Here is a 25,553-nt window from a genome sequence, read left to right as displayed (position 1 = left end):
TAAAAATTTCCAGACCCAGGAGTAGAAAGATTATAGTTTCAGACAGATCCAACATTATCAAGATTTTTGCCATACTCACTTCATCTATTCCTCTCCTTTTTTCTTGGCTCACATATTGCAAACAAACCTAGAACATCAAGTTATTAGACTCTATGTATCTCAATATGAATTTCTTAAAAAGAAGATTTTTTAACAGAAACACAATTCAGTTATCTAATCTAGGAGAATTAACAATAATGCTTTTGTTTGCATGCTTTTGAGTGAAACTATTCATAGACTTTTGTACTGATATTATGAAAAAGCACGACATTAGTATAGCAATATTCTGTAGACTCCAGTTTTACAGAGAAATTTAGTTATGTGCAAGGTGTTGACCTACCATCCAACCAAAGCTAAGCTCCAGAAGGCCTGAGACAAGTCTTAAAAATACACAGGATCAAGGCTGCAGTCTTTGTACATTATTTTAATAAAAACACACTATTGCATACAAATATACAGATCTCAAGTTTTAACACTCAAATTCAGAATGCAATAAAGTAGCTTTGTAAGTTTTCTTCACTGAGACAGACTTTCTTATTCATGATTATTAACATATAATGAACAAGAGAAGTACATTATTTTCCAACCTCGTGATTAGTAAATTCCTCTGTAAAGGAATGAAGGTATATAATTGTTTGTAAGAAAACAGCTGGCAAACTAGACGGCCCTGGCTACACTGTATTAATGTGAATAAGTGAAACAATAAGAGCTAGAGAAACTCTACTTAAATGTTTAGAAGTATAGGCAATACTGCTTTCTCAGACTTCTTTCTACCAATCATTATATACTTGATATGTAAACATTCTCAAATGTAAAATAGTTCAATATGATTGCATCTGTATTTCTTCCACAGTGACGTTTGTTTAATGTATTAATCTGATATATATTTTTGAACTGGATTCATCTACAAAAAAATGAGAAATCCTGAAAAGAAATTATTAGTTCCAAGTCAACTTATGTTTAAAAGTTAATCTATGAAAGCAAAAGTGTGGGTAAGAAACGCCAGCTACATGGCAAGTTTTATTTCTAAGAGAAATTCTTACACAAATAATCATCTTCTTTGTCTTACAAAACAAAACCAAAAAAAATTCTAAAATTAATCCCACAAATTCAAATTAGTGGAACTTAGTGTAACAAAGTCAAAGCCAGTCTTGTCATCTGCATGTTAATTTGATAAATCAAACTGTCTTGGGGGAAGGAACCCAAGAAAACAACTGTATCTGCTACTGTGCAGAAATGATGATGACTTTCAGCCCTTAAATAAAGATAACTGTTACAGCTCTTTTTTAAACAAAGACGTATATCTGGGAAATGCAGTGGAATATGTTACTTCTGAAATTCCACAAAAGCTGTAAGGCAGCCAAGTGCTGATGGTATTTAAGGACAGTAAAAGTTTGCACTCTTAATGACTATTGACAGGCTTTATGCCAATATTCAAACAATATGCTTTTCATGGACTACAGATGAAAATATTATATCACACCCCAATATAGTGTTACTATATTTGTATTAAGGAATCACTAGTTATCTGCTGTTTAAACAAAGTCCTGTCCAGGCATTAGGCTGTAATCTAAATGTTGACAGTGCCTAATTTCACCTCTTAAGATGAATAAAAAGGGCTTATGTATCAAGATTAATTCTCTTTCGCCGCAACGGATACCATTTTCTCTGGGGGCAGTCTTTAGTTCGCTTTCTTCTCAGTACCAAGTCAGTAGCTGTCCTAGTAGAAGTCTCTGCTGGTGTGGTTTCTATTTGTGCTATAAAGCTCTCGGGTTTAACATCTGGTTTCCTACAGCAACTGGAAAAGACTTCCTGGTGGACTCTCTGGAGCTGGATAATAGGCTGCATCTTTAACACTTGGGAAAATCCATCTCCTTGTTCAATTAATGCAGGTAAGGACTTAAAAAACAAACAACAGTAATACTTAACATTAATCTCAGGCTGAAACACAAACACACAGAGATAAGTACAATACTCAAGTCTTTAAACTGTTCAGGTCAAGCCTTTTTCTAAAACCTTATTTTTAAGTCACAGATAATCGATATTACTTTAAAATACCAATTTTAGCCGAGGAATTTTAACAAAAAGCTAAAGCTAAAAAGATGTATTCTATTCCTATTTTATAATGCCTGGTAGTAAAATAAAACTCTAGTAAAACAGGAGGTAACAGGGACTTCCCTGGCAGTTCAGTGGTTAAGAGTTTGTCCTTCCAATGCAGGAGGTGCAGGTTCAATCCCTAGTAGGGGAACTAAGATCCCACATGCCTCACAGCAAGGTGAAAAGATTAAAAACACACACACACACACACACACACACACACACACACACACCCACACACCCACAGAGGAGGTAACAGAATTTCAGAGTTAAAAAATCGAATGTCTGGAATTCTGTATTTTAGGATAGTACAATTTTAGAAATCTTAGAGGAGGGATCAGCACATTTTTCCTATAAAGGCCCATAGAATAAACATTTTAGGCTGTGAGGGCCTTTACATTTGTCACAATTATTCAACTCTCCTGTTCTAGTGTTAAGAGGCCACACATGCATACATGCTCAGTCACATCCCACTCTTTGCCACCCCTTGGACTGAAGCCCACCAGGTTCCTCTGTCCATGGAATTTTCTAGCCAAAAATGCTGGAATGAGTTGCCATTTCCTACTCTAGGGATCTTCAGAACCAGGGATTGAACCCATGTCTCCTGCATTGGCAGGCAGATTCTTTACCACCATGCCACCTGGGAAGCCCCAAAGAGACCATAGACAATAAGCAGACGAAAGTACACGGCTCCGTTCCAAAACAATTTTATTTACAAAAACAGGTGGCAGGCCGGGTTTTAGCCTGGCCCACCCCAGTTTGCCAATGTCTGATTAAGAGCATGCTGTGAGAGAAGTGTGAGTACCAGAAAATCATGGGATCAATACACATCACAAAAGAAGGTTATAGAAAGTAATCAAAACAGAGGAGATCCTGAAGGAGTTTAAAAATAATTTTCATGTACTAGAAATCCAAATGTTTTTGTTTGGGCAGAATACATGTCAAGAACATAGACAATTTTATTATTATAATATTAAAACTCCAAGTTGGATATGCAGTTGATGGAAGAAACTTTCACATACTGAGGTGTGGGGAAGTCACTCTGGTTTATACATGATCTAGTTTGAACCGTGTGCTAACTCAAACAGCCTGTCTTACGGCCTGTCAAGCATACCCGTACCTCTGCTTTCACCATGAAAGAAAAGAATGTGCTCATCACCCAGTTACACAAAGGGCGAAGGCACGACCCACTGCAGTCACCCAAGACAGCGAGCCCCGAGGGGAACTCAGGAAGGGAAAGCCAAGATGAAGCATTCTGTGCTTTGGATACACAGGCTCCCAGATAGTTAAGATGCACATTTAAGGACATATTTCAATGACCCCAGATTCTTGCACCTTCCCATACACAGAAAAAAACACTAAAATCATTAACTTGAGACATCTGTTCTTCGTGCTTAGCAGTAATTTTTTACCAAGTCGCAATCTTGACAACATTTTTTTCCCCAGCCAAAAAATTCATATAGACTGGCTCCTCCCCTACCCCTTTGGAGCAGTCCCATCAAAGCTACTGAGAAGCTCTTTCCTGGGCTATAGCCCTTGGTTTGACTCTAATAAACCTCTTCTGCTATTCTTATTATATATTATTTACTGATTATTTGCATCAATACAGTATAATACAGTGGTTAAGAGTACATGTTCTGGAGCTAAACATCCAGGGTTTAAATCCTGGCACAATTATCTGTTTGGGCAATCTACTTAGCCCCTCTAGTTTCCTTATCCGTAAAACAAGGAAGTAGCAGTACTTCTCTCAGAGGGATAGAGTAAGGATTAAATGAGGTGACACAATATAGGTGAAACAGTTAGACGGGGCCTAATTCACAAATGCTGACTAAATGTTAGTGTTATTATCCAAAATTGTTTGATGGATTCCTAACTCTCAGAACTCAAAAGATATAGCCAACCTTTAAAGAAAGTTAAGTTAAAGTGTTAATCGTTCAGTCGTGTCCGACTCTTTACAACCCCATGGACTATAGCCTGCCAGGCTCCTCCGTCCATGGAATTCTCCAAGCAAAAATACTGCAGTAGCTAGCCATTCCCTTCTCCAGGGGATCTTCCCGATGCAGGGATGGAACCCAGGTCTCCTGCGTTGCAGGCAGATTCTTTATCATTTGGGTCACCAGGGAAGCCCAACCTTTAAAGAAGCCAGGTATAACACTGGCACATGGTAGGTACCTAAAAAATGGTAATTATTCTGAATGTTACAGTCATTTAATAACTTCATTAAAGATCTACTTAAAAGACTACTGAGAATTCCTATTACAACAGACTAAGACACATATGAATGCTAAAAGCAAATACCTAGCTACACATGTTATTCACTTATAATTTAGTAGGTAGTTACCTTCATGGCTTCACTGATCTCCTTAGCTACGGCTCCTCCTCTGCATCTCAAGTTTTCCAACCGAGGGGCTGCAAAGAAACCACCAAACAATATTTTAGGCTTTTTAATCTAATACCAAGTCATAAAAGACAAGCAGGTGATATCTGGACAATAATCTGTGAGGACTCTTCACCTTTATTTAACAAGAAAATCAGAGGTTATTCTATACAGAAAACAGAAGATCAGTGAAATAACATACTCTATTTATTTGCATATGATAAGAAGGGAGGAAATAATCTTAAAAGAGTGTGGATAATATACCAATACAAAGTACAGGATGTTGAAATAGTGAATATTAGGAAGCACAATGTATCTACAAATGAGATGGCCTTATTAAAAGTGTTACATCAAAATAATTCCCTACATTAAAACATTGGAAAGTGTAGGGATTAAATTCAATAGAAAATATTATCTCCCACTTTGAAATTCCACCATAATTCAGATTAGATTCAGTAGTTCAGTAATTACATCCACTTAAAAAGAATTCAGAGATCATACAGTCATACTGTTGAAAGGCGATGGGGAACATAGAATGGATAAGACAAAAACAGAAATATGAGAACTATGGAGAAAACGGCGTTTCCCAGGTGGCACAGTGGTAAAGAATCCAACTGCAGATGCAAGAGACGTGGGTTCAATTCCTGGGTCAGGAAGATCCCCTGGAGGAGACAATGGTAACCAACTCCAGTATTCTTGCCAAAGAATCCCATGGACAGAGGAGCCTGGCAAGCTACAGTCCATGGGGTTGCAAAAAGTCAGATACGACTCAGTGACTCAACAGACAGAAGATATGTGGTTGACCTTTGTGGATAGATTCAGAGTAAGAATCAGTGAAGTCTCTCAGTCGTGTCCGACTCTTTGTGACCCCATGGACAGTAGCCTGCACCAGGCTCCTCCGTCCATATGATTTTCTAGGCAAGAGTACTGGAGAGGGTTGCCATTTCCTTCTCCAGGGAATCTTCTCGACCTACGGATCAAACCCAGGTCTCCCACATTGTAGACAGAACGCTTTACTGCCTGAGCCACCAGGGAGTAAGAATAAAGACAAGCAATCTAATTAAAAATTTAATATTCACATAATTTCTTATCACTGTAAAAAAGTTTTTAATATACAGTGTGGCAATAATAGGAAGTATTTAAAAATAATTTTTATTAATAAAAATGAGATTCCTACATTTTGTGTGCTTCTGTTAATTTAGTAACATTTGGTCCTATTAAAAAGACAAATCTTCCATTACATATTTCCCATTAGCTTTGTTCTACACACTGTACCAAAATCCTTTGCAAGTAAAAATGTTGTTGAAAATTTCTAAGTAATTCATCTTTTGAAAAAAGGGACTATGAAAGTTGTAAGTGGATCTAAAACATTTCATAATCACATTGATAAAATGCAACTCTAGTTGCAATGACTTTTTAGTTCAATTTACCTTTCCTGCATATGTAAATTAACAGAGATAGAAAGAATATTTGAAGAAATATGATGATTAAGTCAGAATGGTGGCTATCTCTGAGAGCAGCAGAATATTGACCAGTAAGGAATATAAGGAAACTTTTTGGGGTACAGAGTGTCTGTAAAATTGGGAAGCAGAATAAATATGTGTTAGTTACATTTGCAAATAATATAGTCAATATCTTCTTTTTTAACTTCAAGTTACCTTTTCAAGTAAAATTTAAAGCAATGGATCTAACTGTTAAAATGTAAAAAATGAAATAAATAGGATATTTTCCTGATGTTTCCAGATTTTTGGACAGTGTGACTATATTTACTGTACATATGAAAACATAATGGGCACATTATTTGAAAAGGTACTATTTAAAAATAGGTTTATCCTATGTTAAAGAAGTTGTGGTACATATACACAATGGAATATTACTCAGCCATAAAAAAGAACACATTAGAGTCAATTCTAATGAGATGGATGAACCTAGAGCCTATTATACAGAGTGAATAAGTCAGAAAGAGAAAGATAAATATCGCATATTAATGTATACATATGGAATCTAGAAAAATGATACTACTGAAGAATTTATCTGCAGGGCAGCAGTGGAGAAACAGACAGAGAACAGACCTATGTACATGGGGAGAGGGGAGGAAAGGGTAAGAGGTATAGAGAAAGTAACATGGAAACTTACATAACCATATGTAAATAGATAGTGGGAATTTGCTGTATGTCTCAGGAAACTCAAACGGGGGCTCTGTATCAACCTAGAGGGGTGGAATGGGGAGGGAGATGGGAGGGAGGTTCAAGAGGGAGGGGATATATATATATACTGATGGCTGATTCAGGTTGAGGTTTGACAGAAAATGACAAAATTCTGTAAGCAATTATCCTTCAATTAAAAAATGAATAAATTTTAAAAAATAAATATATTTAAAAAACCATAAACACAGGTTTATCCTATGTTTCCCAACTCTGCAGACAGTACCTAGATCCAAGCAGCAGTTACATACTTTAATATGTATATATGTGTACAAGTTCATCAAGCTGTGCACTGTATATTATAGCTCAATATATACAAACATACACATAATATTGAACAAAATCTCTTTTTCAACATTTACTCTAGAAAAGTTGTATTCAGTTCAATCACTCAGCACGTAGTAACACATGCAACTTGACAAAAAATTTTCTTCTGCAAACACACACTGATGGACAATAGCTGTTTTCCATCTGTTGCACAAGCAATAACAATGTAAAAAGTGCCAAGTAGTTTGGGATTGCATGTAAAATGGAGTTAGGTCCCAGGCTTGGATAACTACGAACAGATTTTCATACATGAATGTTTGGTGCTGGACTTAACTACGTTTAGTATTCTCGGCCCCTGACTATAAAACGCCAGCTATGCCCTCCCAATAGTGCTTTAAGTAAAAATTTCCCCCTATTTTTCAAAGGACCGCTAGGGGGCAGTACGGCCCCCGCAGTGAGAACCATAGTGTTCCTATTTTTCAGAATTTTCTTGGGAACAAGAACCTTATTCTCTTAGTCTTGGACTCCCTCCTGCTGAACACAGTGCCTGACTTGTAGAGTAGGTGCTTGAAAAGTATGATGGATGAAGGCTATGACAAAGTTTGCCATGGAGGCACAAAGGTGAGGTCAATCCAACAAGGGAATTGAAAGGCAAGTAAAAACTTCATAGATGTTATAAGAGCTATGTTATAACATAGATGTTATAGACTAAGAAGATTTCATACTGGGTGGCTGGGGGTGAGTGGAAATAGGAGGTGGGTGGTAGAGGATGTGCTATACCAAAACAAGAGAATAAATCAAGAAAGAAGAAAACACAGGAACCAGGAAACATGATCCAAAACAGAAGTAAAGGAAATTCCCAGGATGATGAGGAAAGAAACAGATGGAATGAAAGCTCTTCAGCAGGTCTAAATAGCAAACAGTCCAGATTTGAACAGGAAGACAAAAGGCTCCCAGAGGAAAACCTCCAAGAAAAAAGGAAAGGGTTTTAAAAGTGGATTTGATGGAAGTGTTTACTATATTGAGAGGAATTTTACTGTTCTATTGAAGTGTTTGGGAAAGAATCAGTGAAAGACACATCAGCAAACAAAGCAAACAGAAAAATAAAGCATTCCAAAGTGGGGGGTAATAAGATGTTCAAGAAAGAAAATACACTCATTGTCTGATTACCTGACTCATACTGAAGAACATTTACATAGTCATAACAATATCAATGCTTAATACTACTGATGATTTTTGACAAAAATGAAAGTGAAGCTAATGGGTGTAGATTATTCTTTTGACAAACTTGGCTATGAAAAGGAGAGTTCAGGTAAAAGAAACAAAAGGAAAGGAAGTTTTCCCTACACGTGATCTTCTGATAGTGCATTTCTGTAGTATTATGGGCTGTCATACAATGCCAATCAGCCCTATGTATTAACTTTAGCAACTCTGTGATGGAAGCAGGTTTCATCAACCTCTTTTTTTTTCAGATGGGAAAAAAGAAGCTGTGAGAGCTGAGAAATGTATATGAACTAAATGAATAACTGAATAAACACTAAATAGAGTTAGAAACTCACAGCACACACTCTTCTATATTCTATACGTAACTTTCCAAACTACCACTTTGCCAGGAATTATACTATACTCATATGAATATAAGTTAACAAACGGTCAAAAATTCTGCTACAATAAAAATCTCTTAAGATAAAAATGAAAATAAATTATGCCTAGCAAAGAATTTTAAAAGTCTAGAGTTAAATTTGTTTCAACTATTAACATTTAAGTACTGTTTTGTTTTTAGTTAAGTAAATGAAATTCCTTCTTTGAAAACTAAGGAGCATCAATAATTTTAGGAATAAAACTAAACACACAAATATTTAAAAAAACCCAAAGAGGGGGGAAAAATAAACACAAAAATATGATCACTAAAAATGAAATACGTCATCTGTAAATGTATCAGAAAAGCATTCACCAACATTAACATCTACTCAGGAATTCAAAATACACAAACTTTTCAATTCCTCACTTAAGATTATTTTAAATGAATGCTCCACTTGTGTAACTAGTAAGAGCTTACAGGTACTCCTGATAAACAAACATCGGACTTAGGAATGTCTCACGTCCAGATGCCGGGTCCCTGCCATGCAGGAGATGGATGGGCTTCCTGCAGAAGCATTCTCAACGGCTCTCTCCATCACCTAATGGGAACACCTTCATGGCACCATTATTCATTGTCTCACCACAAACAAAGGTATCACTGAACCCAAATGATTACCTCCAAATTCTATGTAAATGTCACGCAGTAGAACTAATGTGCATCTGAAGTGTGATTCTCCTAATATTTTTCATCATAAATGTGTAGTATTTCAGCTACACTATATGTTACATGGGGCTTCCCTGGTGGCTTAGCGGTAAAGAATTCTGCAATGCAGGAGACACGGGTTCAATCCCTGGGTTGGGAAGATTCCTCAGAGGAGGGCATGGCAACCCACTCCAGTATTCTTGCCTGGAGAATCCCATGGACAGAGGGCCCTGGTGGGCTAGAGTCCATAGGGTCGCAAAGAGTCGGACACAGCTGAGTGACCAAGCACATGTAGGTTTACATAGGTCTTTAAAGGGTAGCCAGAAAGTTATTTATTTATAATACCATTTGCACATTTTTTCAGGGGAGAAATACAGTTCAAATTTCAAAGTTCAGATTAAGTATAAATGTCTGAAATGTAACCATTTGTAAGTGGGTGACTACCTGTAAATATTCTAACAATGGCTTAAGCAAGCTGTCATTATTAGGAAAAAAGAGGAACTGTCTCTAAGTCCTTTGCCTGTAGGGTCAGCAAAAGAACTATCATAAAGTCTACTACAGAGAAGCTTAAAATAGATCTTTGTCATCACTACATGTTTAGTGAAGGACAGGAAATAATAAAAAGGGAGCCTCGTCAATTAATTTCAAATAACTTTTTTTTAAAGTTGATGATATGGAAAGAATGATTAGTTTCACGAATAGGATCACAAAAGGTTATAAATGACAAATGAAAACTCATCCTATTGGTAGGTAGTTAATTAGAAGACTGCTGCAAAGATATATATATAAAAGTTTGCTCTTAAAAATGTGGAAGTTAGGCACCCTTGAGTACACTGCCTTCCCTAGTCACTTGCTTTCTAAAACACAGGGAAATGAAAAAGTGGAAATGAAAGATTGAGTAATCAACCTTGTTTTGCTTTTAGGTCATTGCACTGACTAAACTAGGAAACATGAAATTCCAAAAGCCTGCACAAATTCAGAAATTCAGCAAGAAAAAAAAAAGCATTAACTGAGTGTTTCCTTTCCATTTCCACTGTATTTTATGAACATGTATGAGCAAGCATGCATAATATAGGATGTTTGGCTTATACTAGTTTCTAAAAAGGGTAACTAAAGGCATGAATAAGAACCATGAGTTAAAAAGTAGCATCCCTGGTGAAAAGGAAACCAAAAACTAAGCAGTGATTTATGACTTTCCGGAAGATAACACTTTGCCATAATTTTAACTCATCTGTTTAACACACGTGCTAGGATCCTTGGCATCTACTCACACCTGCACCTCACCAGCTCCTTCAGTACTCAAGAACTGCATCTGTCTTAAGGTACCACATATTTTCAAACTCTTAGCTTGTGTTATCTGGTCTCAGTCAAGACTCTAACCTTCTCCTGTAATGCTCTTCCCCTCTATTCCTTCCACTACAGCTCAGTAGTCTCTTGTTCTATGAATATTCAAGCTCATTCTTAGGAACCTTGTTCTAGCTCTTCTAACTGAAAAGTTCTTCCTCTTGATTGTCACAAGATAAATTCCTTCTTGTTACTTCCTCAGAAAAGTGTTTCCCATCACCTAAACACATCACCCTAGCACTGATGTTATTTATTTTTCTATTTGTTGCTACTTTCCTTCTCCCACTAGAACGTAAGCTCCACAGAGCAAGGACCCTGTCTGTATCGTTCACCATTACATCCTCCACAGTGAGAACAGTTCTGGCATACTGTAGACATTCAATAAATATGCTGAATGCATGGGTGAATAATAGTCATGAGGTAAGTATTTACTGAACATGATGCTATATGCTGGTTTCATATAATGCAAACAAAAATGCAAAGTAAAAAACTCATGAAGCTTTCAGTTTTGTGAGAAACCATAAAGAAACAAACAAGCACATGTCATAACAAATGATATTATGGAAATAAACAAGTATTATGACAGAGAACTGGGGAGAGATTACTTTTACCAGGGTGAGTAGGAAAGATCTCTCTGTGGAGGTAGCATTTAAATGAGAAAAACTGAGAAGATGTCAACCTTAGAAGTGACTGGGGGAAGTAAACTCATACACTTAGGATCATTTTATCTATGACAAAGGAGGCAAAAAATACACACTAAATAAAAGACAGTCTCTTCAACAAGTAGTGCTGGGAAAACTGGACAGCTCTACCTGTAAAAGAATTAAATTAGAACATTCTCTAACACCATATACAAAAGCAAACTTTGCTAAAATGGATTAAAAATCTAAATGTAAGACTGGATACTATGAAACTCCCAGAGAAAAACAGGCAGAACACTCTGACACAAACCACAGCAGTATTTTTTTTGGATTTGTCTCCTAGAGTGATGGAAACAAAAAAAAAATAAACAAATGGGACGTAATTAAACTTAAAAGCTTTTGCACAGCAAAGGAGACCATCAGCAAAACAAAAAGACAACCTGAGGAAAAAATACTTGCAAACTATGTGACTGACAGGATTAATTTCCAAAATACACCATCAGCTCATATAGCTCAATAAATAAATAAATGGGCAGAATACCTAAATAGATATTCCTCCAAAGAAGACATACAGAAGGCCACCAGGCACATGAAAAGATGCTTAACACTGCTAATTATTCAAGAAATGCAAATCAAAACTACTATAAGGTATTACCTCATACCAGTCAGAATGGCCATCATCAAAAAGGCTACAAATGATAAACCCTGGAGAAGGGGTGGAGAAAAGGGAATCCTTCTACACTACTAATGGAAATGTAAATTGGTGCACCCACTATGGAGAATGGTATGGCAGTTCCTTGGGGATTCCCTGATAGCTCAGTTGGTAAAGAATCCACCTGCAGTGCGGGAGACTCTGGTTCAATTCCTGGGTCGGGAAGATCCCCTGGAGAAGGGATAGGATACCCACTCCAGTATTCTTAGGCTTCCCTTGTGGCTCAGGTTGCAATGAATACACCTGCAATGAGGGAGACCTGGGTTCGATCCCTGGGTTGGGAAGATCCCCTGGAGAAGGGAAAGGCTACCCACTCCATTATTCTGGCCTGGAGAATTCCATGGACTGTATACTCATGGGGTTGTAAAGAGTTGGACACGACTGAGCAACTTTCACAGCAATTCTTTTAAAAACTAAAAACAGATCTCTCAGCAATTCCACTCCTGGGCATTTATCTGGAGAAAACTGTAATTCGAAAAGACATATAGCCAACACTATGTTCACAGCAGGACTATTTACAATAGCCAGTCAAGACATGGAAACAAACTAGGTGTTTACTGACAAATGAGTCAACAAAGATGATGTGGTACATACACACAATGGGACACTTCTCACCACAACAAAGAACGAGATGCCACTTGCAGCAACACTGATGGACCTAGAGATTATCAGACTAAGTGAAGTCAGACAGAGACAAGTATCGCACAGTATTGCTTATATGCGGAGTCTTAAAAAATGATATAAATGAACTTACTGACAAAAGAGAAACAGACTCACAGCCATAGGAAACAAATTTATGGTTACCCAAGTGTAAGAGGGGTAAATCAGGAGTCTGAGATTAAAATATACACACTACTGTATATAAAATGGATAACCGACAAGGACCTACTTACTATATATTAATAGCATAGGGAACTCTACTCAATATCTTGTAATAACCTACAATGGAAAAGAAACTAAAAAACAAATACCCACACACATAGCTGAACCACTTTGCTGAAAGAGAGGGTCTACAGAGGGCCAGAACAAAAAGGAAAGCTTTTGAAATGAATCTGGAAGGGCCAGGTCACATAAAGGAATGGTGAGAAGGTCGAAGTCTATTATTCTTTAAAATTGGAAGACTTTAGGATTTTAAGCAGAGAGGAATGAAAGTTGATTTGTGTTTTTAAGAGTATCCTAAATTTCTAGTCAAGCTGGTCTTGGAAGTTCATAAACTCCCCACTTTTGTCCAAAGTACCACTGGATAAATATAGAAAAATTTTAAAGACAAATTCAAAGCATGTACAAAGTAAATTTCTATGAACCAGAAAAAAGTAGAAGAGAAAAAGCTGTTAAGTCAGGCTAAAGTTACAGATCCAATGGAGGGCAGACGGAAGATAGGCAGTAAGTAACCAGGAATTTGCTCCCCACAAGATAAAAAGGTATCAACATGCACCAGAGGGGCAGGGAATGGGGAGAGCTGGCCTCATACATGAAACCAAGGGTTCAAATGGAGTTTTCCTACCCTGAAAAGGAGGCTGGGGGAAAAAAAACCAAACTGAGCTACTGAGCTGCAGCATACTTAAAGCTACACTAGATGATGGGAGAAAATGCCTCAAAGCCAGGGCCTATATTAAGCTGCCTGCTGACTTAGTGACTAGATCCACTATCACCAATATTACAGTGGAACAGGGGCCCTCCCAGTGTCAATTTAAGATGTGGTTCTTGCCTGGGACTGTTCAAGGGCCAGACAGAAGGCAACCACAAAACTACTAGACAGGAAGAGGGGAAAGCAGCAATAAGAAAGTAAGCACATGAAAAACTTGGTCAAGAAACACTTGCTAAGCAAAATTCTTAAATATATGAAGAAATCACAGCCATGAAAGACAGCCAATATAACCAATGTCAAGGAGAGGAATTTGCTGCAGATAAAATAAAAATAGAGCAATCTGAAAATGATTTTAAGGTTTCAGTTCAGTTCAGTCACGTCCAGTTCTTTGTGACCCCATGAATTGCAGCACGCCAGGCCTCCCTGTCCATCACCAACTCCTGGAGTTCACTCAAACTCATGTGCATCGAGTCGGTGATGCCATCCAGCCATCTCATCCTCTGTCGTCCCCTTTTCCTCCTGCCCCCAATCCCTCCCAGCATCAGGGTCTTTTCCAATGAGTCAACTCTTCACATGAGGTGGCCAAAGTATTGGAGTTTCAGCCTCAGCATCAGTTCTTCCAATGAACACCCAGGACTGGACTCCTTTAGGATGGACTGGTTGGATCTCCTTGCTGTCCAAAGGACTCTCAAGAGTCTTCTCCAACACCACAGTTCAAAAGCATCAATTCTTCGGCACTCAGCATTTTTCACAGTCCAACTCTCACATCCATACATGACCACTGGAAAACCACAGCCTTGACTAGATGGACCTTTGCTGGCAAAGTAGTATCTTTGCTTTTGAATATGCTATCTAGGTTGGTCATAACTTTCCTTCCAAGGAGTAAGCATCTTTTAATTTCATGGCTGCAATCACCATCTGCAGTGATTTTGGAGCCCCCCAACAAAAAAAGTCTGACACTGTTTCCCCATCTATTTGCCATGAAGTGATGGGACCAGATGCCATGATCTTTGTTTTCTGAATGTTGAGCTTTAAGCCAACTTTTTCACTTTCTTCTTTCACTTTCATCAAGAGGCTCTTTAGTTCCTTTTCACTTTCTGCCATAAGGGTGGTGTCATCTGCATATCTGAGGTTATTGATATTTCTCCTGGCAATCTTGATTCCAGCTTGTGCTTCTTCCAGCCCAGCGTTTCTCATGATGTACTCTGCATATAAGTTACATAAGCAGGGTGACAATATACAGCCTTGATGTACTCCTTTTCCTGTCTGGAACCAGTCTGTTGTTCCATGTCCAGTTCTAACTGTTGCTTCCTGACCTGCATATAGGTTTCTCAAGAGGCAGGTCAGGTGCTCTGGTATTCCCATTTCTTTCAGAATTTTCCACAGTTTGTTATGTTCCACACAGTCAAAGGCTTTAGCATAGTCAATAAGGCAGAAATAGATGTTTTTCTGGAACTCTCTTGCTTTTTCTATGATCCAATGGATGTTGGCAATTTGATCTCTGGTTCCTCTGCCTTTTCTAAAACCAGCTTGAACATCTGGAAGTTCACAGTTCACATATTGCTGAAGCCTGGCTTGGAGAATTTTGAGCATTACTTTACTAGCATGTGAGATGAGTGCAGTTGTGCGGTAGTTTGAGCATTCTTTGGCATTGCCTAAAGGTTTAAGATCCTCCAATAGCTAAAGAAAGGCTTCCCAGGTGCTACTAGTAAAGAACCCACCTGCCAATGCAGGAAACTTAAGAGACATGGTTCCAATCCCTGGGTCAAGAAGATCTCCTGGAGGAGAGCATGACAACCCACTCCAGTATTCTTGCCTGGAGAATTTCATGGACAGAGGGGCCTGGTGAGCTACAGTCCAGAGAGTCACAAAAAGTCAGAAACAACTGAAGCAACTTAGCATGCATGCAATAGTAAAGGAAATCATAACAGACATTATAACAAGAATAGTAACAAAAACAGAAGAAATGATAAGCAAAGTTGAAAGATTAAGTTAAAGATTTTCTAGAAGATGAGAGTCCTCAGACAAATTATACATGGAGTTGTGAGTGGAAGATGAGAAGAGGAAGCAAGCAAAACAAATTAAAAAATCCTCCCTATCCAAAACCAAAAAAAAAAAAAAGTGTATACTCTATTTAAATAAAATTGTGTGCATGTGTACAAAAGCATAAAAAAATTACCAGTAAGAAGCACAGAGATGAACCATATGTTACATAGTTGAATGAAAAAAAAAAAAAAAGAATAAAATATATTGTATATATATTAACAACTCAAAACTCCCTATGTCTATCTGCCCACATACAAATGTACTGATAAAGATCTAAGATTAGACATATCAAGCAGTTACAGTAATTGTCTATTTGAAGGTGTGTGACATCAGATATTTAGAAAAGGCAGAGGAACCAGAGATCAAATTGCAAACATCCTCTGGATCATTGAAAAAGCAAGAGAGTTGCAGAAAAACATCTATTTCTGCTTTATTGACTATGCCAAAGCCTTTGACTGTGTGGATCACAATAAACTGTGGAAATTTCTGAAAGAGATGGGAATACCAGACCACCTGACCTGCCTCTTAAGGAACCTGTATGCAGGTCAGGAAGCAAAGTTAGAATTGGACATGGAACAACAGACTGGTTCCTAATAGGAAAAGGAGTACATCAAGGCTGTATATTGTCACCCTGCTTATGTAACTTATATGCAGAATACATCATGAGAAATGCTGGGCTGGATAAAGCACAAGCTGGAATCAAGATTGCCAGGAGAAATATCAATAACCTCAAATATGCAGATGATACCACTATTATGGCAGAAAGTGAAGCACTAAAGAGCCTCTTGATGAAAGTGAAAGAGGTGAAAAAGTTGGCTTAAAGCTCAACATTCAGAAAACTAAGATCATGGCATCTGGTCCTATCACTTCTTGGCAGATAGATGGGGAAACAGTGGAAACAGTGATAGACTTTATTTTGAGGGGCTCCAAAATCACTGCAGATGGTGACTGCAGCCATGAAATTAAAAGATGCTTGCTCCTTAGAAGGAAAGTTATGGCCAACCTAGACATAATATTAAAAAGCAGAGACATTACTTACCGACAAAGGTCCATCTAGTCAAAGCTATGGTTTTTCCAGTAGTTATGACTGCATGTGAGATATGGACCATAAAGAAAGCTGAGCACTGAAGAATTGATGCTCTTGAACTGTGGTACTGGAGAAGATTCTTGAGAATCCCTTGGACTGCAAGGAGATCCAACCAGTCCATCCTAAAGGAAATCAGTCCTGAATATTCACTGGACGGACTGATGCTGAAGCTGAAGCTCCAAAACTCTGGCCACCTGATGCGAAGAACTGACTCATTGGAAAAGACCCTGATGCTGGGAAAGACTGAAGGCAGGAGGAGATGGGGACGACAGAGGATGAGATGGTTGGATGGCATCACCGACTCGATGGACATAAGTTTAAGCAAGCTCTGGGAATTGGTAATGGACAGGGAAGCCTGGCATGCTGCAGTCCATGGGGTCACAAAGATTCAGACACAACTGAGTGAATGAACTGAACCAAACCAAACCGATAACAAAGTAAGTGTTACTAGGTTAATGTTTATTGTCAAACGCAGTGACTGTGATAATTTTAGCCAACTTCAGCCTGCATTTGCTTCCCCCTTTCAGTTTATCCCATTGGCTTGGGACACTTTGAAAGGGCAGGGGACATGTTAGAAGGTAAATCAGAATTCAACAAGGGTGAGGTATTCAAAGCCATAAGTATAGAAATCCCATACAAATAAATCAAGATCTTAACTGTTTTACAAAGACTTCAAAATTGGTACTTTAGAGAGCCAAAGGCAAATTCCAAAATGTCTCTTAGGAAAATTGTTACACATTTTTCAAGGTAAGAATAGAGTTATTTAAAAATATGCATGATCCACATTTTTAGCAATGTTAGTTCTGTTGCTGGATTTACAAAGTTTATATTCTTTTTATTTCTTTGTGTTTTACAAGATGCACTTAAGTGGAAAACAGAACTGAATTCAAAGGTGTAACAAGTGTACATATCTCTTAAGTTCAATATTATATTTTTATTGGATTTTATTCTGTAAATGATGAAAAACCAATGATGGTTATCACAAGAAGAAAAGATACTATGAGTGCTTTAATAGTCACTTTGGCTGTAATGCAAAGAATGGATAATATAATAGTATTAAAGATGGGAAGGTATTATAGGAGAAGGTGGATGGAGAAGGTGTAATACTCTAGGTTAGGAGACTGCTTAACGGAAGTCCAGATTCCTGGGTCCTGACCCTGGAAATTCTGAGATGGTAGGTTTAGAGCTAGTTCTCATAAACCTAAGTGAGAAAAAGACCTGACTGGGAGTGAGAGCATCAAAGGGAAGATACCCCTGATGCTAAATCCTTTAAAGGAGTATCAGGAACTCCTAAAGTTACAAGCTCATGCTTCCTTTTTACCACAAATGAATACTGGCTCACCTGGATCAGGGTCATATTTTAGGTCCAACAGATGTACAACAGGGTGGTACTGCTTCTAAACATAAAATAAAACAGATTTAAATTAACAACTAGGTGACTTACAGAAACATTTTCTTTGGCTAATATAAATAAATATTAGTTAGCAGTATCATTCTTTTGCCAAAAAAACCCCAAAACAAAACAAACGTCCAAATTAGATCCTGTAGGGAAGGGAGGAGAAAAGAACAGATCAAATTAAGCCTGATTTATACCTTTTAGAGTACCGCCACCTACTGCATACACTAAGAAGCAGCAACATACAGAAGCATACAAGCGAATTAAAGGCATAGTGACAGAATCTTAAACCATAAGGTAGTTTTCAAACTATTAACGGACTGTTTTTCAAAAGTTCATTTTAAGACAAGTGGTTAGAACTTGAACTCATATTCACACAGAAATCTGTTTTTAAAAGTGTCAGCATACTAATGCCTACCTGTGATACACTGGGACTGCAGTAGCAGAACTCTAAGAACAGGATCCATAATTCAGGCAAAAAGGAAGTGGAAAATGTCCTTTCTCATGCCCAAAGCAGCAGGAGCCAAAAAAGTTTTTTGTTTGTTTGTTTTAAAGCTGTCTTTAGTATCCTCACCCCATTCATTTTTGCATCAATTTTTAAACTTCCACAGCAACACCCCATCTAGGTCAGCAAACTTTCTTTTATGTAATACTGACTACAGGTTTTTTGATGGAGAGGGTGGGAGCAGGGAGGAAGGGTAGTAATAGGGAGAAAGATACTGGAAAATAAATACATTTTGAATGTTTTTCCTGAGGAAACTTTAAAAGTAGATGAGGGAGATAGGAGTGGGGTATTTCTTGGAGAACTGACATTTCTATGGAAGAAATAAGAAAAATTTTGCTTATAACTATTTTTTCTCATACAATGATAAGTAAAATATTTTAGATAAAGTACCTGCTTCACTCTCTGAAGCAATTCCTGAAAACTAAGCAACTGGAAAATTTATATGTGAGTATGCTAATTTCAAAAAGTAAGGACAAACCGTTAAGCAAAACTGAAAGCCACATTTATGTCTCACTCCATAGGCAATGCCATTCCAGCAAACCTCCTTCTGCCTCGTCATAATTTTTGGAGCAAAAGAAATTACACACAATTCATAAAGTAAATTTTGGCATTATAAACAGGTAGTCTCAATCTTCATCACCAAAATACATAGCAAAGACAAGACTCTCCCAAAATACGTAACTATATACAAATAATGTGCCAAATACAAATCACAAATAGAAGAGGCTTAAAAAATAAATTTCTTTCTCCTTCCTGGACTCAGAATTAAGTTATTGTCAGTCTTCCATCTTCAAATCCTACTTTATTATCAACAGTATTGAAAACCTAGAGTGACTTAGAAAGGGGAAGTTTTATAATAGACAAGCAGTAGTAATTCAGGCATGAAAAACAAAGAAACTGAAATATCATTTATCTCCACTTGATCTTATACTTTAACTTTTTTACTGTAGTAAAACAGACATTACATAAAATTTACTATTTTAAAGGTAAATCATCTTACCAGAATCTCTTGTTGTGCCTTTATGATTTTGATGACATATTCAAGGATCTTTCTGGGATACTGCTTACGTTTTGTGGCTAAATCAACTATGATTTCATCAAACTGGTCTTCAAGGACTTTGATATCAGAATCTATTTCAAGTGAAAAAATAATATAAAAAATTCCTTAAAACACAGTTTATATTCTATATGAAAATGTAACATAAATAAACAAAATTTAGAAAACACAAAATTTAAGGAAAACAAAAATGGCAAGTTAATGGATGCCTCACTTTGGTGACTGATTCATCTATTCATTTAAAAGTCAATTATTTATTGAGCCCCTGTGGGAATCCAAGCCCAAATCAGAGAAATACAAAGATGACTAAAAAAAAAAAGACAAAATGAGGAAAAACTTACAGGACAAAGGAATTAGAAGAAAGTTATCAAATAAAGTGTATAAAGCAAATGAACTAATCTCTAATATAAAGCATAGCATACTGACTGGCATTAAGACAAAATCCAACAATCTAATGCCTAAAGAAGACACACAAAAATATATGTGGGCGAAAATCTACAGAATAATTTAAAGCATGCAGTATCTGTGCAAATATAAAAAGAAAAAAATGTAGAGTTTTCTATTATGGCAAAAAACTAAGACAAATTAATAATGTTATGATTATGTTAAATAAATTTTCATGAAGTCATATTAAATAAGAGACTATCTAACAATATTACATGTGTCAGTTCCAACCAATATAGTAACAATATATTCTGAAGAACTATTGATTAGAAATGAAAAGTATAGTTGTACCTGTAAGCCTTATCAGTTTATAATGTCAAGCTAGTAAATATGAAATTAAAGATAAATACTAGTTTAAAATCTGTATCAAATAACAAATGACGTAAAACTAACCCTGTAATAGAAAATTTTAATGACAAGACAGAAAAATAACTTTAAAAAAAAGAGAGAGAAATACAAAGATGAATATAACGCAACCCCTGTTCTCTAAAAGCACATGGTTCACTGGAAGAAACTACGGATAACTGCAAAACAACTTCACAAAAGCAGTGGAGGTGTGAACAAAATGCTAGCAGGACAAAGGACAACCTGAACAGTACTATGCCTTGGGAATCTGAGACTTTAAAGAGAAAGTAACATTTGAATTGGATCTTGAAATACTGATATAAGTGTAAATAAATTGCATTAAAAAAAGGTAGGGAAAAATAATATGGAGAAGCACATGAAGCAGAGAAAACAGCATCAGCAAGATCAAGAGTCTTTAGGAAAAAGTTCTAAATGGCTGCAGGATAAAGTATAAGGAAAGAAGGATGATAATATAATGAAAGAACCACACTGAAAGCATTTAACATTTGATTTTATTATTTCTTTGATTTGGCTAAGCTATCTTATCAGCTGCTTTCCTGTGTTTTAAAATACAGTAGACCCTTGAACAATGTGGGAGTTATGGGCACCAACCCTTCACACCATCAAAAATCCAAACATAACTTTATAGTTTCCACATCTGTGTATTCAACCAACTACAAATCATGTAGTACTGTAGTATATATATGGTGAAAAAAAATTCCTATATAAGCGGATCCTTGCAGTTCAAATCTATGTTGTTCAAAAGTCAACTGTACTGATTCTCAAACTCCTAGAGAATGAATAATCACCTGGAGAACTTGTCAGACCTAAAAAACAGCTATACTGAGGTAAAACTGTCATACAGTGAACTGCACATATTTAAAATACACAATTTGGTAAGTTTTGACATGTGTATACCCTTGAAACCACCACCACAGTCAAGATAATGAACATAATCCTCACCCTAAAAGTTTCCTTATGTTCCCCTGTAATGTCCCCCTCCAGCTCCTTCCAAACTGCTCTCTATCCCAGGCAACCACTCACCAAATTTTCATCACTATATTCTAGTTTTCATTTCCTAGAATTTTATATAAGTGAAGTCATATAGTACACATTCTTTTGTAAGAAGGGGAGAAATTTTGATTCTCAACAGAGGTCTCTGGAATGAGGCCCAGAAATTAAGCACCTCAGATGAAATGAATGCAGGGAATACTTTAACCTTATTTTGAAAATTATTTTTCATTTTTACTTATTTATTTGGCTGTATTGGATGGCATGGGGGCTCTCCAGTTGTGGCTTAGTTACCCCAGGGCATGTGGGATCTAAGTTTCTGACCAGGGAAGGAACCCTGGTCCCCTGCATTGCAAGCCGCATTCCTATCACTGGACCACCAGGGAAGTCCCTGGAAATTATTTTTTTAAAGTAGCGAACATTAAATAGTCAAAAATACTAAAAAGCTATGTCCTCGGCTTAACTGATTTTGCATCCTGTGTGTTCTGCTATGTCAAAGTCTATGGCAGAAATAGATCTATTTATCTTACTGAGTAGAGAGCTTCATTATGGAGACGTCTGAAACATGTTAAATACATACTGGGGAACATTTTGAGACACTGCTGACATACATCAGCATAAACGTACATATCAGGTAAAGATTAATGAGGTCACGTATGACCTTTCATTCTTCAAAAAAATATTCACTAAGTCCAACTAAATTACTTCTTCTGAGAGCATTATGAGATATAGTCATTATTACTTTGAATATTCATTTAAATGAGCAGCCTTCCCTATATTTTAATTCATTATTTTAAAAGTTCAATCACTAGCCTGAAAGGAATATTGTTACTATTTCACAATCAGCTATGAAAAACAAGTCTCCCAGGTAAATCTTCTGTGTAGAGAAAATGGTTTCTTAGCGCCACCTAATGATAAAGCTAAAAACTGAAATGTATAAATTTAGTTCAGTGTCCAACTCTTTGTGACCCCATGGACCGCAGCACGTCAGGCCTCCCTGTCCATCACCAACTCCCAGAGTCTACTCAGACTCACGCCCATCGAGTCGGTGATGCCATCCAACTATCTCATCCTCTGTCATCCCCTTCTCCTCCTGCCTTCAATCTTTCTCAGCACATCAAGTTCTTTTCCAAAGAGTCAGTTCTTTGCATCAGGTGGCCAAAGTATTGGAGTTTCAGCTTCAGCATCAGTCCTTCCAATGAATATTCAAGACTGATTTCCTTTAGGATGGACTGGTTGGATCTCCTTGCAGTCCAAGGGACTCTTGAGTCTTCTCCAACACCACAGTTCAAAAGCATCAATTCTTCAGCACTCAGCTTTCTTTATAGTCCACCTCTCACATCCATACATGACTACTGGAAAAACCATAGCCTTGACTAGACAGACCTTTGTGGGCAAAGTAATGTCTCTGCTTTTTAATATTCTGTCTAGGTTGGTCATAACTTTCCTTCCAAGGAGTAAGTGTCTTTTAATTTCATGGCTGCAGTCACCATCTGCAGTGATTTTGGAGCCCCCAAAAATAAAGTCTGACACTGTTTCCATTGTTTCCCCATCTATTTGCCATAAAGTGATGGGATCGGATGCCGTGATCTTAGTTTTCTGAATATTGAGTTTTAACCAACTTTTTCACTCTCCTCTTTCACGTTCATCAAGAGGCTCTTTAGTTCTTCTTCACTTTCTGCCATAAGGGTGGTGTCACCTGCATATCTGAGGTTATTGATATTTCTCCTGGCAATCTTGATTCCAGCTTGTGCTTCTTCCAGCCCAGCATTTCTTATGATGTACTCTGCATGAAGTTAAATATGCAGGGTGACAATATACAGCCTTGACATACTCCTTTCCCGATTTGGAACCAGTCTGTTGCTGTCCAGTTCTAACTGTTGCTTCCTGACCTGCATACAGGTTTCTCAAGAGTCAGGTCAGGTGGTCTGGTATTCCCATCTCTTGAAGAATTTTTCAGTTTGTTGTGATCCCCAGAGTCAAAGGCTTTGGTATAGTCAACAAAGCAGAAATAGATGTTTTTCTGGAACTCTCTTGCTTTTTCGATGATCCAACAGATGTTGGCAATTTGATCTCTGGTTCCTCTGTGTTTCTGAATCCAGCTTGAACATCTGGAAGTTCATGGTTCATGTACTGCTGAAGCCTGGTTTGGAGAATTTTGAGCATTACTTTGCTAGTGTGTGAGATGCATGCAATTGTGCAGTAGTTTGAGCATTCTTTGGCACTGCCTTTCTTTGGGATTGGAATGAAAACTGATCTTTTCCAGTACTGTGGCCACTGCTGAGTTTTCCAAATTTGCTGACATAAATTTAAGCAGGGAAGAATTTGTCATTACTCTGGCATCCCCATTGGCTCAGGGGTAAGGAATTCACCTCAATGCAGGAGACGTGGGTTCAATCCCTGGGTCAGGAAGATCCCCTGGAGAAGGAAATGGCAACCCACTCCAGTATTCTTGCCTGGGAAATCCCATGGACAGAGGAACCTGGCAGGCTACAGTCTATGCTGCTGCTGCTGCTGCTAAGTCACTTCAGTCGTGTCCGACTCTGTGCGACCCCACAGATGGCAGCCCACTAGGCTCCTCTGTCCCTGGGATTCTCCAGGCGAGAACACTGGAGCAGGTTGCCATTTCCTTCTCCAATGCATGAAAGTGAAAAGTGAAAGTAAAGTTGCTCAGTCGTGCCCAACTCTTAGCAACCCTATGGACTGCAGCCTACCAGGCTCCTCCATCCATGGGATTTTCCAGGCAAGAGTACTGGAGTGGGGTGCCACTGCCTTCTCCGGCTACAGTTTATAGGGTCATAAAAAGTTGGATACGACTTAGCGACTAAACAAATACGTACTGGGTTGGCCAAAGGTTTGTTTGTTTTTTCCCGTAACTAGCTCTAGTAGTGCTTAATTGTCTTAAATTTCATTAACAATTTTGTTAAGAGTGTACTGTGACAGCTGTCATATCAGGGTGTATTTTAAAAAAAAGCTTATCAATTGGTGAATTTTTGAGTAGCCATTTTAATATTGATCATAGAAGAAGAAAGCAACATTTTCAGCATATTATGCTTTATTATTTCAAGAAACGTAAAAATACACCTGAAACACAAAAGAAAATTTTGTGCAGTGTATAGAGAAGATGCTGTGACCAACTGAACATGTCAAAAGTAGTTTGTGAAGTTTCATGCTGGAGTTTTCTAAAGGGACAATGCTCCATGGGTAGGTAGACCAACTGAAGTTATGAGCGATCAAATTGAGACATTAATCAAGAACAGTCAACATTACACCATGCAGAAGATAGTCAACATACTCAAAATATCCAAATCTAGCACTGAAAATCATTTGCACAGCCTGGTTATGTTCATCACTTGATGTTTAGGTTTCGCATAAGTTAAGCAAAAAAAACCTTCTTGAGCATATTTCCATATGTGATTCTCTAATGAAACATAATGAAAAATGTCCTGTTTTAAAGCAAATGTGACAGGAGATGAAAAGTGGATATTGTACAATAGTGTGGAACAGAAGAGACCTCTATTATGAGCTCCTTCCAGAAAACCAAACAATTCATTCCAACAAGTGCTGCTTCCAAGCAATAGGTGAAAAGTGTCTGGAATCAGTCAACAGAAAACACATCATCTTCCATCGAGATAACCCAAGACCACATGCTTCTTTGATGACCCGACAAAAACCATTACAGCCTGGCTGGGAAGTCCTAATTTCAATCACTATATTCACCAGACACTGCACCTTCAAGTGCCCATTTCAGTCTTTACAAAATTCTCTTAATGGAAAAAATTTGTTTCCTGGAAGACTGTAAAAGGAACCTGAACAGTTCTTTGCTTAAAAAGATAAAAAGTTTTGGGAAGATGGAATTATGAAGTTGCCTGAAAAATGGCAGAAGGTAGTGGAACAAAACAGTGAATATGTTGTTCAGTGAAGTTCTTGATGAAAATGAAAGACTGTCTTATTTTTTACTTGAAAAACCAAAGGAACCTTTGGCCAACCATATACCATGTGCCAAGCCAAGTACTGAAAATATAGTGATGAGAAAAATATATATATTCCCTGCTCTCAAGGAACTTACTTTTTAACTCTTTTTTAAAAAATATATTTATTTATTTGGC

At 37.4% G+C, this 25,553-nt stretch overlaps 1 protein-coding gene across 2 annotated transcripts in view; it reads right to left on the bottom strand.

The window, feature by feature from the left end:
- Positions 1 to 448: 448 nt before the first annotated feature.
- Positions 449 to 25,553, bottom strand: part of NSL1 (NSL1 component of MIS12 kinetochore complex) — a 35,414-nt gene continuing 10,309 nt past the window's right edge. The window contains 4 exon segments of one of the 2 annotated variants that reach the window (NM_001101876.1): positions 449 to 1,938; positions 4,478 to 4,545; positions 18,029 to 18,083; positions 19,588 to 19,718. In NM_001101876.1, the coding sequence (NP_001095346.1) occupies positions 1,660 to 1,938; positions 4,478 to 4,545; positions 18,029 to 18,083; positions 19,588 to 19,718 (533 nt within the window). In that variant the 3' untranslated portion in view covers positions 449 to 1,659. 2 annotated transcript variants of the gene reach the window in all.

This window comes from Bos taurus, chromosome 16 (genome assembly GCF_002263795.3).
Source record: "Bos taurus isolate L1 Dominette 01449 registration number 42190680 breed Hereford chromosome 16, ARS-UCD2.0, whole genome shotgun sequence".
NCBI classification, from domain to species: Eukaryota; Metazoa; Chordata; class Mammalia; order Artiodactyla; family Bovidae; genus Bos; species Bos taurus.
This window is presented reverse-complemented; position numbering and strand designations above follow the sequence as displayed.